At 43.7% G+C, this 15618-nt stretch overlaps 1 protein-coding gene across 1 annotated transcript in view; it reads left to right on the top strand.

Annotated features, from left to right (window-relative positions):
* RASEF (RAS and EF-hand domain containing) overlaps positions 1 to 13240 on the top strand; it is a 66354-nt gene extending 53114 nt beyond the window's left edge. The window contains exons 15-17 of the mRNA XM_045841030.1: positions 3293 to 3412; positions 5754 to 5830; positions 12332 to 13240. Coding sequence (XP_045696986.1) covers positions 3293 to 3412; positions 5754 to 5830; positions 12332 to 12437 — 303 coding nt within the window. The 3' untranslated portion in view covers positions 12438 to 13240. The remainder of the gene's footprint in view (positions 1 to 3292; positions 3413 to 5753; positions 5831 to 12331) is intronic.
* The last annotated feature ends 2378 nt before the right edge of the window (positions 13241 to 15618 follow it).

Here is a 15618-nt window from a genome sequence, read left to right as displayed (position 1 = left end):
AAATGATTTGACCACAGTTAGTGTGCTGCCAGCACTGATTAATCAATGTAAAACTATAGTTCAAGCTGTGGTTCAGCATACTCTCTCGAGGAAAAAAAACCCCTGAAACACTAGACTAATACAATTTTTCAAGTCTATTGTCTATAATTTTTAACAGGCATTAAGCACAGGGGTGGCTAAGCAGAGAACTTTTTACTACCTAACTGAAGACATCATGTGAGAAGTGACATTGTAATTGGCAAGAAAACTTAGTGATAAATAAATGTGCATTTTGTCCTACTGAAATATCATGACTTAAAATTATAAATACAGTGAAAATGTGTTGGCATTTACATAATACTTTTTCATAAGATTTTCCATGTTATATTCATCTCTGTAACATATCTGAAAAAGGAAGAAACATAGTGTCATTTTCATTTATTATGGGAACTCTGAGGCACAGAACGTACACTGGTGTATGGTTATCCAGAGGTTGGGGTTGGAGCAGGGGCTAGAATTGGACCTCCTGGTTCAGTGTGGTTGCTCCCTTGATAAAGCGTCAGAGTGAGCAGCAGATTATGAGAAGAAGCTTCTGAGGTCAGGAAAGGAATTCTGAGGCATGGTCCTTACATGGAGGAGCGGCATCTGCTCCCTTTAGTCGTGTCCTTGACCTTGTGGGAACTTGCCCAGCTACTGAGAAGGACCAGAACTTGCTCCCTGGGACAGAGCAGTGAGCCTAGAGTAATGGGTAGTCCCAGCTAACTGGTCCACATGGGTAGTTAAAAGTACAGCAAAACTTCATTGCTGAAACTGTTGGAAGTCATTTTCATTGTAAGTCCTTGGATTACGCTCAAGAAAAAGAAGCCTACAAGGCAAGGCTGCCGCAGGGTTGGAAGAGCGCTTAGTGACCCGCTGTAGCATGTGCTGGGGCCCACGACCGTAGTTCGCTGAGCGACCTGCGCAGGCTGAGACCTTTTCAGCTTGGTAGCGTCTTTCACAGGGTCTGAGGAGTAAGAAAACTGCATTCAAGGTGAATTATTGGATTTGATATAGAGAAAGAATCAGAGACCACTTGGCATTTAACTTTTGTATCAGACTGGAGAGCATTATGATAAGTGAAATAAGCCAGGCGGTGAAAGACAAATACTGTATGATCTCACCTTTAACGGGAACCTAATCAACAGAATGAACAAGCAAACAAAATATAACCAAAGACACTGAAATTGAGAACAGGCTGACAGTGACCTGAGGAGAGAGGGGAGGGAATTATAGGGGGAAAGGGTGAAGGGTTTGCAGGAACTAGTATAAGTATAAAGGATACATGGACAATAGCAAGGGGGGGGGCGTGGAAACGGGAGGGAGGTGGAGAGGGGGAGGGGGAAAAGGCAGAAAACTGTACTTGAACAACAATAAAAAATGTTAAAAAAAATAAAGACAAAAATACATAGGAAAAAAAAGAAAAGTAATGGGTGCGATGAACCTTTGCCATGACTTACCCTTTCCAGTTGGAGGAAATTCAGTGGGGACAGTTTATATGGCTGCTGTAAATGTGGGTAGAAACTAGTTTTGCTATCGTCAGGATGGGCCAGGGGATTGAGAAGAAGTAGAGTGTCAGTGGTGAATGGACCCTCTGAGTGAGTAGTTAATACACTTTGATCAAAAACCAATAGATGACAAAATCTTGTCATAAAATCATGGGTAAAATAAAACGATGGCCTTTTATTTATCTGTCATGAATAGTTTATTATTGAATATTTGGGTAAAAATTGGAGGGAGACACTTGAGACATGACACCTCATCCTGACTTTTGTCTGTTCAAAAACACTGGGCACCTCCCCCGTGCAGGTGCTGTTCGGGTGCTCAGGATGCGTCTGTTAATAAGGCAAGGAGCCCTGCCCTCGAGGAGCTTGTAGTTCAGTGAGGGTGACAGAACAAGAAGCAAACATAGATAAATGAAATAAGTAGAATGGTGGAGAGTGATAAATGTTACAGGAACAAAAAGGAGGCAGGAGGGAGGCCTGGCGGGGGTGGGGCGGGTGGAGGCAGTGGGCTGCAGCTGCCATCAGCGAGGTCGGGGCAGCCTCATGAGAAGGTTGTATTTGAGTCGAGACTTGATGGAGGTATTTACCTGTGTGACTTTGGGAAGTCACTTGGATGTCAGGATTCTTGGCTTACTTAAGTGCGTATTTGGTTAATGGCTTCCAAATGAGGTCCCTTGGATCCTGAGCTGAATGCTGAAGAACACAGTTAATTAACACATTAAGGGGTGGGTGGGGTAGGTTTGGAGAGGGCCTTTTGCTCCCTGTCCGCTCTGCTCTGAGCACACTCTGGGGCCTTCAGTTAGAAGAGAGTAGCCTGAAGAGAGGGGAGTCAAATATGAGTTCATGATTTCTAAGGCATGTTTCTTGGTCCTGTCTCGGGTATGGGACCAAACCGAATGAGCACCTGGGTGTCTTTAGGCACCGCAAAGAGTAACTGCCACGTGCCTTAGCCAGGACTGCTGTTTCTCTCATTTAGGACCCAGAGACCCATTTTTCTGGCCAGGCAGGGTATATTCTCTTACTCATCATAGCCCACTGAGGTGGGATGAGCCTTTTACTAACCGCTTCATTTTACACACAGGGATGTGGAGGCAAAAACAGGAGAAGACTTGCCTGATTTCCCACAGCCAGTGAGCGGTGGGAGGAGGTAGAGGTGGGGCCTCAAACTCAGATCTGCCTCTCACATCTTACATTTCAACCCAGCTCCTGCTGGGAGTGTGGGGCAGTGTGGCGGTTTGCATGTGCTGTTTTGGAAGCATTATCCTGAGAAGTTATTACTTTGAATAGAGTGATAATTGACGCCTCATAAGAAGAGTGTTGACTTTCAGGGCCTTCTTGCTTTGCTCTGTAAAGCAGAGATCAGCAAGTGGTCCCATTGTAGCTGAGGGACTTGTGTGTTTTGGATCTGGGATATGAAGTTGACTTGTAATCACTATTGTTCAGAGCAAAAGTTGTAGAAAATGATGTGGGCACTGCAGTTAAAAGTAATTCTGAGGTCATGCTTCTCAAATTCCTGTTGGTTTGTATGTATAGTGGGAAGGGGAATTTAGACCCTGGCCCTTACTAGTTTCTATTTGGAATCTTTGAATTTCAGTGTTCTCACCTGGCAGTGGGGAAACATTTGGCTCTTTTTAGAGATTTTGAGGTTTAAGGGTCTTATCCATATGTCAGGTGGCACGCAGGGGCATTTGGACATGGTGGCTGCTGTCATCATGGTGGTAACTTGTCCAATGTTTGATATGTGCACACTTTCTTTCTCTCCCTTGTGACAGGATGCAACCACAGAGAATATCCCGATCATGTTGGTGGGAAACAAAGCTGATCTTCGTGACACCGCTGCCTCGGAGGGACAGAAATGTGTCCCGGGATACTTTGGAGAAAAACTGGCCATGGTAAGAGTGAGAGTGGGTCCAGACTGGGAGACGTCTTTCGCCTTTGTCTACCTTTGCTTAGGAGGTTCTTTGATGGACCTGCATCCTGTTTGACGGGGATTCCGTCCTCGTGCAGGCAGAACTCCCAGCATCTCCCACTTGATGAGTATAAGTCATTGCACCATGGGTTAAATCCCTCATTGAGGTAAACTGGTCACTGGATCCTTTCCTCCCATTGACTATTGTTGACAGAGAGGAGCCAGAATTAGCATACCTTCCTCCTCACTCTCACCTGGTTCCCGGAATACTTCTCTGCCCCTGGAATCCAGGTAAAGGAAAAGAATGGGTGTCCTATTTTGAGAAGATGGGTTTGCATCCAGGGGGTTTCGATGCCTAGAGGCTGGAAATGGTGTATGGTGTCACCTGGTTGAAAAATAATAGGGAAACTTTTTTCCTGTAAGATGTGTATTTAGTTGGAATAGATAGTCTGTACTTATTTTTGGCTTGCATCTGTGTAGAGGATGTAGCTCACTCCTGTCCAAATGATGCCTGTGGGCCATGTTCATCCTCCCGTTGTCATCACTGTGCCAGAATGCTATGTGGCCCTCCTCTGGCTTGTCCTACCCTACATGGAATCAGATGCACCTTGGGTCAGATGACAGGTTCCTACCGAACCTTATGTGACATTGGTCTCAATGTCGTCTGTTGTCAGCACCATGAAAGGACTTCTCTGCAGCACATCCACATGCCCTTTAAAAAGAAGTTTGAATTTTGTTCTTCTGAGTTGGGGGATCCTTCTTGTTTTAAGTTGTAGAACTGTGAACCAAATGTAAACATCAAAACGAGGCAGTGATGCAGAAGAGGTTCATTCAGCCCATATTTGATTGTCTCCACCACGTGACAAGCACTTCACTGTGTGCTGAGCAAAGACTAGACAGAGAACAAAACACACAGTCGTTGCCCTCCCACGTTTACTGCCTGGGGGAGACAGACGTTCCTTGCACGTGATCACATGTCAAACTCGGTCCCATGTGCCACTTTAGAGACCTCACAGTGGCCATCTGCATGCCGGTTTCTTCTGTCCCCAGTTTCTCAGATTCCAAGGTTGGCTTGCTTGTGCCTCCCATCGCTTACACCCTCCTGGGTCCTTGGAGGCATTCTCTGTCTCACCCTGTAACATCCTGGCTGCAGAACTCAGCAGCAGCACTACTTGTTTCTACTAGAAACCCATCCACATTGTGAGTTTTTATAGATGTGTCTGTGGGCTCGGGGGCTTGTGGGAACAGGTCCCACAGTGGAGTTTCCTCCACTCTTTGGTTCCTCTCCCTCCTTGCCACAGAGCAGCCGTCACATCCTCCCCCTTTCCCACCCAGGACTGTGAGACCCTATGCAGGCCACAGCACACACCCTTCTTTTTTCCTAAGGGACATTTTCTGCACTTTGGTGGACTAAGATGCACTATAATTTCATCAGTTACAATTGTGGCAAGTGCTGTGCAGGAGCACAGTCAGCTCTGAGGTTTTATAATAGGGAGACCTAATAGGAACTTTTCAGGGCTAAAAAACAATCTTCAAGAGAGGATTACTTAAGATCCTAAAGGTAGGTAGGAGTCAGTCTGGAGAAGAGGGTCAATGATGTAGCTAATGGGAACCCCAGGTGCAAATACTCTGAGATGAGAGGGACTTTGGGGCATTGGGGAAATAGAGGAAGTGTTGTGAGTGAGATCATGGTGGCAGGTGAAGCTGGGAGGTTGGCTGGGGCCACGTAGAGGCTGCTAGGTCTCGTTGGGCATTGTAAAGCATTTGAACATTACATGAAGTAGAATGGGAGGCACCGAAAGGTTTGAAGCAGGAGGGTGATATGATCAATGGTCGTACGTATAACCACTGGAAAGTGGACCGATGGAGGACTAGAAAATGTCCATTGGTTTCAGCAACATGCAGGCTGCTGAATCGTGATAGGAAATGATCGTGTGTTAGCTGCTGGCCAAAGGGAGATGCACTTTTGATGGACTTTAAATTCCTGAGTGATTATCTTAAGCTATCATTTCTATTTCTCTCAAATGATTTGATAGCAAATGTTGTGTAGGATGTGTGTGACTATAGAAAATAAGCACCTTAAAGCTTGAAATTTTGTACTGTGGGTTTTTTAGTGCAAACTAGAAGCTACCCTGACTAGGAATGGTTTCTGGAAGAAAGATGCTGTTTAATTATTGAAACTCTGAATCCAGTTTCTTAGCTACTGGTCACTCTTAGTGTACTCAATAGGAAAAATATTTTTATTTTATTTACTGATTTATAAGCCAAAATTTTAGGAAACTTAAACAAAAACTTTGTTTAATAGTGTACATTTCCTTCTTCAGACCTATGGGGCTTTATTCTGTGAAACAAGTGCCAAGGATGGTTCGAATGTAGTGGAAGCTGTTCTCCATCTCGCCCGGTAAGGTTTGGTCTCTTATTTTGAAAACTGGGTGTAAGACTGAATTTCCATTGAGTTGGTGTGCATGTCAGACTTCACCGTAACATGACTGTGCGTTGGCAAGCACTGTCTCCCCTTTCAGCAGTGGTTAGGGAAACAGACATAGATTTTATAAAAGCTGGTAGTGCTGTATGTTCCCTGTGAACATTGGCAAAATACCTTTACTGCCAAACAAAGCCGGTGCGTCTGAGGCGCCATTGACATTTCTGCAGAATGTCGCCGCAACGCTGACAGTTGGCTTTTATGAATCATTTCCAGGAACCAGACTTTAAACACAAGAGACTATTATGAATGTAGCTATTATGACATTTTCCAGTTAAAGGAAAGAGTGCCTCAGTAAAGCAAATTGTGTATCATGCCAGTTGGAAGCACTTGATTAAATTTATCACACAGGTAATTATCCAGCTAAGGCAGTGGTGTTAATAATAAATAACATTTTGTGATGTAGATTAGAATAAAATATTGCATTCTTGAGGAACTTGGGTATAAATGTGTGTTTTAATCCTTAGAGTACTCTTGGGAAATAACAGCATTGTCTGTTATAATTACTTCTCCTGCCTAGTTTTCTGCCACAAATAAAAAGATGATTCTTTACTGGTCTAAAGGAATTGAATATACAAGAAAAAATAAAAACAAAACAAAACAAAATATGTGCCAACAAAATCCAGGCCAGTGATCTTTAATTGCTAACAAAGGAAAAATGTAATTTTAGGTATATAGTGCTTTTCCTGATCACTTATGAGGTTTTCAGGAATCTTAACTTTAGTATGATAATTGGCCTCTTCTGCTAGTATACACTGACAGTTATAATACTTTGCATTGTTTTAAATTCTGATTTTCTATTAACGACTTGATGTTTATACTGCTTCCTAGAATAGAATTCCTTTAATAGAAGGCTTGGACGGGACCCTGAGAGAACCAGGAAACAGGCCCCGGGACCTTACATGCCTGCTTAGAATGAGTTTGTGTCTGGGCTTGGAAGATGCCTTGAGCTTGAACTCTGAGTCTTTGAACATTATCTCCTTTGACATCAGTCCAAAAGAGAGATCCACCTGCTCCCACCACACTGGAAATCTGGAAATCATTTTTGTTTAAAGCAAAAACAGTGCTAACTTTGATTATGACCTAGAACAGGTAGAAAAAGGGCCAACAAACATTTAAGTGTATACATTCAAGTGAATTATGTGTTTTTTGCTTCTGATTAGTAGGAGAATCATGGGCTAATGTCACATTGGTCAAGAGCTAAAAGAAAACCTTCATAAATTAGGTGAAATAATGGATCTCATGCACCTTTGGGTGCACAGCCATTTTGGTCAAACAGGATACATTTAGTAAATGGCGAGGGGAATGGGGGATATTCCATAATATGAGCTAAAGATTGAGTAATTGCTGAGCTGGTAGGTGTTTTCCTTTTTTTTTTTTTTTTGGATGGTGTTTCATTAGAATGTACGTGAGAATTCCTGGATGGAGATGATGTGCCCATTGAAGCAGATGGGTGTTCAGAGAGGGTCTTCAGAGCGTGGCTGGGCACAGGGCTGGCCAGGCGCTCAGTGCTGCGTTCGCCTCAGGCAGTGTGGTGCCCAGTGGCTGCTCTGTCTGAGCAGGAGAGGATGCTGCTGAGTGGGGTCTCTGTGTGGCTGTTGGCTGTTGGCTGCTGCCCAGTGTGTTAGAGGATTGTTGTGTCAGAGGCTCAAAGTGTAGCCTTAAATCTATCCTTGAACAGCTGTGAGATCCTGAACAAGTCCCCGTCTTTCATCCTGTAGGCATCTCTGATCTGTAAAATTAAGGGAGAAGACTGAAGAGAATGATCTCTCAGGTCCTTTCTGGTTTTGACAGTCTGTGATTCTATATACAGTAGCCTACACTCCACTGAGTAATACAATCGCTGTGTAATGCTGCCTTGTCTGGTAGGGTCATATTAAAGTTAAATGACTCCAAATTGCTGTGGTCACACCCAGAGTGCAGAATCGGTTTTTTTTTATTATATCATAAAGATGGGAGAGGCTGTAAGCCATCTGTCCCCATTTGTTCCTTCAGCTCTGTTTATGGTGTAGCTCCCACAGCAGGCTGGGTTTACTTAAAGTGCGTGTGCACACGGGCATCTCAATAACAGGGGGTACTTCTTGTGAATTCCTTATCCAGGAGTTCCTTATTCCTTTATTCTGTTGTTGTTATTGCATTATAGCCTGGTTTGAGGCCTCTAGGTCAGTAATTAGTGTTAAATATGAAAATTATACAGAAGGCAAGTATGTAGACTTGCATTTGCCTTATACTCTGCCTTCAGATTTGCTTGTCAAAGTACCTAAGTCTTAAATAGAAATGGTATAGACTCCACAGGTTAAATTAATATTTAAGAAGTTTTCCACCCTTCAGAATATTATTTAGAATGCAAAACGTGGATGTCTTGATTTAGAGCTCATGGGACAATCCCCAGCACAGTCCCTGGCACACCACGTCATGTCGTAGAGCGTGGACTGGGTGGGTTTATGGATTTGCACTGTCTGAAGGGTTCGTTTTCAGAGGGAGGCCAAAAATGTTTGGTTGACAACATGACGTACTCTGCCTTTTCTCAGAAAACCTCTCGATCCCAGGAAAAGTTTCTCGTAGAAATGCAATTTTGCAATATCCCTGTATTCCTGGTAGGACATCCACACGACCATTGTCCTTTGGTAAGTAAATTTGCCATTAACAGAACCGCAGGCTTTAAACTTTTTTCAGTCTGTTCAAATGCCACAGGCACTTAATTGATCAATGGCCTGAAATTTGAAAATCATACAAGAAGCTCAGGCTGACGTCTCCGTTCAGCACAGTTGCTGAGCCCTTTGTGCGTAAATGTGTTTCCAAGACTGAGCCATTTAAAATGTGGTTGTTCAGCACATGGTAGTTTTGGGTGAAGTAATTTAATTTTCCCAGCCTTAAACCTGTTTTAGATGTTTGGAATCATAATCTTTCTAATTTCCTGGAAGTGAGACACACCTTTATTTTTGGCGAGTTCAAGAAACTGAAGGCCAGATGAACAATGTGGGCACCTACTTTTCTCCCTTCCTGTTTGCTTCAAGTTTGCTAACGCCTGTGTTGTTATGAGCCTGTGAAGGCCCCATACATGGTTCAGTAGAGGTATCAAGGGAAAAAGGCAGGCTGTACAATTTAACATTAGAGGGGGAAAAAGGAAAACATATGACCAGGCAGCCATATACTCTGTAGGTGATAGAGACCAGTGCACCTCCCAGAAAGGAGAGATATGAGTTGTCTTGTGAGGATGCTAGGATCATTGTACCCATTGTAGAGATTAAAAAAATGGAGAATTTGAATGCTTAGTCTTGCTCACAGTGACCCAATTGGGACTTTTCATGACTAATCTGAATCACTGGCTTGCCACTAAAAGGTTAATAATTTTAGGATTCTATTCTTCACTCTCTTTCTCTTTACTCTGTCTCTCTCTGCCTAATGCCTTCCATCCCCATGGTATCTAGAACTGTCTCTAGCCAGTGACTTCTGGTTTCTGTATTTTTAACCTCCACCTCTTTTTAAAATTCCATAACCATACTCCCACCCAACAACTAGAAATTCCATAGGCATGACTGACCCAAATTATCCAAATCCTAATGTGTTAATTTTTCTTTAAAATTATTCCTCATTCTCAGGAAACTACCAAAGTTATAATTAAAAAAGAATAACCTAGAGTCAATCTTGACCCCTTTCTCTCTTCCTTTATCATCTATCTGTAGTGGGTCCTGGGGCCCTGTTGATCTCTCTGTACTCTTTCTTGAAACCATCCATGTTTTTATTCACTCATTTATTCATTCATACCCATTCCATCTATATGTCTGTCTGTCTGTCTGTCTATCTATCTATCTATCTATTCAGCCCTGAAAATTTCCTGCCTGGGAATTTCTTACCTGGGTTTAGTGCAGGAGGCATCTAAGGTTCTGCCTCAGCATTTCTTCGACATCAGTTCATTCTCCACCCTACAGTCAGGATAATATTTATACGTAGAAGTCCAGTGAATACTTTCTTACTAGCAACCCCACATAGCTGTCCTACCAACAGCATAGAGTCCAAATTCCTTAGCAAGTGGCTTAGTTTCTCACAGTCTACACCTCACCTACCTTTCTGATTATGTCTTATCTTGACATATAATTATCATTCCCAAATGAATGATAATCTATAGACACAGCAAACTTTGTTTCCTGTCATGGCCAAGCTCTTTTATTCATTCCTCTTGGCCTTTGTGTGTGCTGCTCCCGGCACCTGGAATGTCCTTTCCTCATTGACCAAAGGTGAATTCCTAGTCTGTCAAGAGGTCCCTCTGCTGTCAGTCTCCAGCAAGCTCCGTCTCCCGGAGGCCTTCCTCCCCTGCACCCAGCCCCTTGTGGTGCACCCTCTGTGTGCCTGCGGAGCACTGTGCGCGTGTGAAGCAGCTCTCTTGGGACCTGGTGATGATTTATCTAGATCTGTGGCTGTCTCTCAAGGCTCACTGATGGAGGATCCCTGAGCTTGGCATAACTTTGACATTTTATCAAATGACCAAATGACCACATTTTTAAGTTGTATTCATTTTCTATTGTCCCTGTCACAAATTCCCAATAACCTAGAGGTTTAAGCAACAAAAATTTACTGTCTTACAGTCCTGGAGGTCGGAAGTCTGAAAGGAGTTTAACCAGGTGTTAGGGGTGGAATTGCTGATCCCGTCCTTGCCTGAGTCTTTGTTCCCTCGTCCGTGCAGTGAGGATAGTAACGCTCACCTGTCAGGCTGCGTGTCCCTGTACGTGGTGTGTATTAAATAAGGAAGCATACAGCACAGCACTTAGTAGTGGCATTCAGCAAGAATTCGTTTACCTTTTTTCCTTCTCACAGTGCAGTGGTTTTCAAAAGTTGGCACCTTCTAGACCTGTGCTGACCAATTCAGTAGCCACTGGCCACCTGAAGTGTGTCCAGTTCAAATTCACATATGCTGTGTGTATTGAAGAAATACTGGATTTTGAAGATGGTATAAAGAGTATGAAGTACCTCATTAATATTTTTATAGATAACATGCTGAATTGATAATATTTGTGTCCTGCTAAGTAAAATACATTACAAACTTAATTTTACCTGTTTCTCTTTACATTTTTTTTAGCATGGCTACTAACAATTTAAAATTACATATGTGGATTACATTATATTTCTGTTGAACAGTATTGCTTTGCTGGGCATTATCGATTCCCAGTATCCACCACACAGTAATAAACCACCTCAAAACTTAGTCACCTAACACCACAACCACTTTTATTTTTGGAAATTACCAGAATTGGTGGGATATCAGCTGGAAGGTTCCTCAACTGCCCTCATTCGGGGTGTCACCTGCGTTTGTAGTCAGATGGCCACCGAGCTGTCTCAGGCCTGATGTCTGCCACCGGGGTGTCTTCCTGTGTCCTCTTCTCCCCCCAGACCCCTCTGCAGGCCTCACTCCACTGAGGGACCCTGGACTTCCTAAACGGCAGCTCGAAGAGGCCAGGCCTTGTTACCACCTGGCTTCGAAGTCACAGCACACCACTTCCTTGGCATTCCGTGGGTCAGAGCCGTCCTGACCATGGGAGAGAGGCAATGGGGGAGTGCCAGGCACTGACAGGGAAGGGCAGATTGTTTGGGGATGTCTTGGGGACTAGCTGGCACACTCACCTTACCCACGGAGATCGTCCTTCAGCTCATCTAAGGCGGGCCTTAAGGATCTGCATATCTTACAAGCATCCCCAGTGGCTGCACTTAGAAGGCCCCCTCCCTAGGGGGTTTTATAGGATCATGGAGACCTTTTGTCAGTGTTTGCTCTAATGGTTCATTCTAACAGGAATTTAGGAAGACACAAAAGGAAGATTGTTTTTATTGGATTTGAACCATCCATTGTTATCTCCATGATCATGTATAGTTCAAGAATGGTTTTAAAGTCATCATTGCTTTTGTTATTGTAAGCAAGTATCAGCTGGGGATGTGGGCCAGGTTGCGGGCTGTTAAGAAGCAGGCTGTGCGTGTGGTGGACTGTATAGCATGTGAAACCACAGGAGAGAGCAAGAGGGGTCTGCACATGTGTACACGTGTGTGCACCTGTGCATGTGGGCCTATGCATGCATGTGTGTGTGTGCGTGTGTGGGAACCTGTGGCCTGGTGCTCAGACTGTAGGTGCTGGAGCCAGCCTGCAGGGTTTGAATCCCGGCTCTGCCACTTCTCCGGCTGTGTGACCTAAGGGGACTGCTCATATGTAAAATGTAAAATGGGGCACCACACATTCATACGGTTCCTGGGAAGATTAAATAAGTCAACGCCTGTATAAAGCATTTAGACCACGTCTGGATGGCACACAGCGCGTGCTCAGCAGTGCAGTTTTCATTTCTGTAGAGCCATGGTGGAATAGTTTTGTTCCCCAGTAATGCCCTCTCTGTCTCTTCCTCCGCTTTGACCTCTGCCTCTACCTCTCTCTCTCTCCAGGGAAGTGAAGAAAAGAACTGATGAGGATGACAGCAAATCTGTCACCAACCTGACTGGAAGCAGTTTCAAACAGTCAACCCACATGAAGAATTGTTGCAAGGGGTAAGCCCGAACCCCGTGGCCTACGAAGTCTTCATTTCCAGAGCCCAGAAGCCGTGGGACTAGTGTGTGTGGCCTGCGGACACTGTCACACGGAGAGTTGCCGTGTGGGAAGTCTGGACTGTGTGTGTTCCTGGTCCCTCCGCAACCTCGGCTCTTCTTTGCTGCGTTTCCTTGAACAGTTCGGGCTCCCTGGTTAAATATACTTGTCTTGTCCTAACAGAGACTTAAAGATAACGTGTAAATGTGTTTAAGTGCTAAAAAATCACATGCTCAGATCAAAGCTGTAGAAAGAAACTCTCGGACATAATTAGATTCATGTGGTAGCTGATATAACCTGTGGCCACATGTCTTATGAATAGTCAACACTAGAGTACTAGTAAACGAGGGTTATTGCTGTAGCTTTGCTGTTAGCTAGGCTTGTGGCCTCAGACATGTCCTTGCTGGCCTTGGCCTTGGCCCTTGCTCACATCCTGTAGCACATTTTTTTTAGCAGTGGGAGGGAGAGTGCAATAGCTCACAATTAATAAAGACTCGGGTTGTTTGTACTTTTAAAATATTGGAGTATCGACTTTTCTCACTTCTGAAACAAGAACAGAATTTAACTGAGAAAAATTATAATTTTCAGGCTTTGGTGGAGACAGAAAAATCTATTTTTCTATGCATGGAGAAGAAAACATTTTTGTGACAATAACCGTTCTGTATCAAAGAGGGTATTTTATAAGCTCAGAATACTTACAAAGTCCATGGGTTAAATCCAGTGTTAAAAATTCTAATAAAAACATATAAAATCACATACTATTGAAAGAACAAAGCCCAGGAAAGTTGTCACTCTTCACTTAAAAAAATACACCTGTGAGTGGTTGCCAGGAACTGGGCAAAGGGAGGAGCTGAGGGTGAGTGGCTGCTAATGGGCATGTGACATCCTTTGGGGGTGATGAGAATGTTCTGGGATTACATTGTGGAGTTAATGGTTGCACAACTTTGTGAGTACACTAAAAGCCACTGAATTGTACACTTTAAAAGGGTGAATTTTATGATATGTGAATTATATCTCATTAAGAAAGACATTAGTCTTTAGAACTATTTAACATTTTTGCCAAGTGAGAATAGGTATGCATACTTATTTCAAACTTCCCCAGGGTTTAAAAGCATAATCTCCAATATAATGCAAATCCCTTCACTCCTTACCTGCCAGCATTCGCTTCCTTCAGTAATGGACTTCATTAAAGAAGTTATTATGCATGGTTTTTGGACACGTCATCTCTTTAACAGAGGAGGCGTGGTTAGGAAAGGAGTCAGAGTCCTTTGATTAATGTGACTAGTGACTCATCCTCTCCAAGGACCTGGAAGGTCTTGCTCTCCTTCTGGAACCTGCAATACCTCCCATATTTCCCCACTGAAGTGTCTCTAAGAACCAAAGGGGTCAATATCTGACCCGGGGTTAGGTCAGCAATGCTGGGTGTTTGGTTTTTGGTTTTCAGTTTTCAGTGGCCTGAACCAATGAAGTTATTCCCAACCAGGGATCTGAACTTACTTGGTTCATATAGGTCAAGGCCCCAAGTAGTTTGTTGAAAAAAACTGAAATGATAGCTTTTTATATATAAGCTAAACACATTCCTTTTTATTGAATTAAAACAGTTCGTTGTAGCAATTCTTCTCTTGTTTATGACTTTTATGATCAAACCATGCTTCATTTTTATTTTATTGGAAGCTGACAAGGTACATCACCCACACTGATTGTAGGTAGCCACGGCATCACTTAGCTTTGAAAGCTTGCTTCCTCTCTCTTGACGACATCTTGTTTTTTTGTTTTTCCTGGAAAGCTGGATCTGTCCATCACAACTGCACCATGGATTCCTGTCTCCTCTTTCACGGTTTTTGGTAGTTAAAAATTATGAAAAAAAAATTATGTGTTTGATCAAAAACAATGTCTTGTTTGTGGGTGGCAGAGGGAGAGGTGTTATTTTGGGGGTGTATGAGATGGAAGTCCTGCCTCTGCTGCCTGCCTGGGTGACGTCTGTGGAGCCAGGTTCGAAGGCACCTGACACGCGTGTCACGTGGGACTCACGGTCAGGTGTTTGGTGGAGTTGCACAAAACTGTGTGAGTACGTGCTGTCACGTCGCCTTTCTCTTCCCCCATAGTGTCTCTCTATGTTTTACCGTCTGTACCTGTGAGCATGCCTTTGATGCAGAAGTATTACCTGGGCCAGCACATCCACAGTGTTTAGATTACGCAGGCGCCTTTGATGGACAAAGCAGTCATTTTTAACTGCTCAAACATGGATAAATATTTTGGGAACAAAATCCAAATTAGATGCTTATAGCTCTGGGTAGCAATCTTGTTTAAAGAAAAGCTACTTACAGCTCTTTCAGCCGCATTGCTAACAAATTGTGATTATTATCAACATTTGATTTCATGAAGGTGTTCTCAAATTGAAAGCATATTTTCATTAAGAACAAAAATACAGTCATGCCCTGCCGAAGGACTGGGGTACGTTCTGAGAAGTGCTTTGTTAGGCAGTTTTGTTGTGCAAACATCACAGAGTGCACTTCCACGAACCTGGGGGGTGTAGCCCACCACACACTCAGGCCATATGGTATGGCCTGTTGTTCGAGACTACAAACCCATACAGCATGTTGCTGTACTGAATACTGTAGGCAGTTGTAACTCAGTGGTAAATATTTGTGCATCTAAACAGAAAAGGTACAGTACAAATACAGTATACAAGATGAAGTGTGTGTGCCTGTGTGCAGGAGTCGGGAGACCAGTTGGGGGCGGGTTGTGGAGGGAGGTGCTGTCAGAGGGAGAATAGACATCAGAAGGAAGGAGGGAAGAAGGCAGAGAGGGAAGAAAGACAAAGGGAGAGGAAGGGAAAGTGGAGATGGAAAGAGGCCTGCAGAGATAAGGCTGGAGAGAGATACAATAAACGGGAGAGGGGGAAGAGGGCTGGGGTGCCTAGACTGCTAGACTGGTAGGGAAGAGAAACAGGAGGGAAGCTGAGTTTGCGCACAGAAGTGTGTGTGTGTGTGTGTGCGCACACGTGTGGCTAGCACACTCAGCCTCTCTGCCTACTTAAACCACTCAGGGCAGTAGATTCAACATCTAAGTCGGTCCAACCTTTTCTTTCAACATTGTGAACAAACTTTTTGCTTGTGATCCATTCTAATCTTATGGGACCACCGTT

Source organism: Phyllostomus hastatus, unplaced genomic scaffold (genome assembly GCF_019186645.2).
Source record: "Phyllostomus hastatus isolate PE091 unplaced genomic scaffold, TTU_PhHast_1.1 phas_contig_34, whole genome shotgun sequence".
In the NCBI taxonomy this organism is placed as follows: domain Eukaryota; kingdom Metazoa; phylum Chordata; class Mammalia; order Chiroptera; family Phyllostomidae; genus Phyllostomus; species Phyllostomus hastatus.
This window is presented reverse-complemented; position numbering and strand designations above follow the sequence as displayed.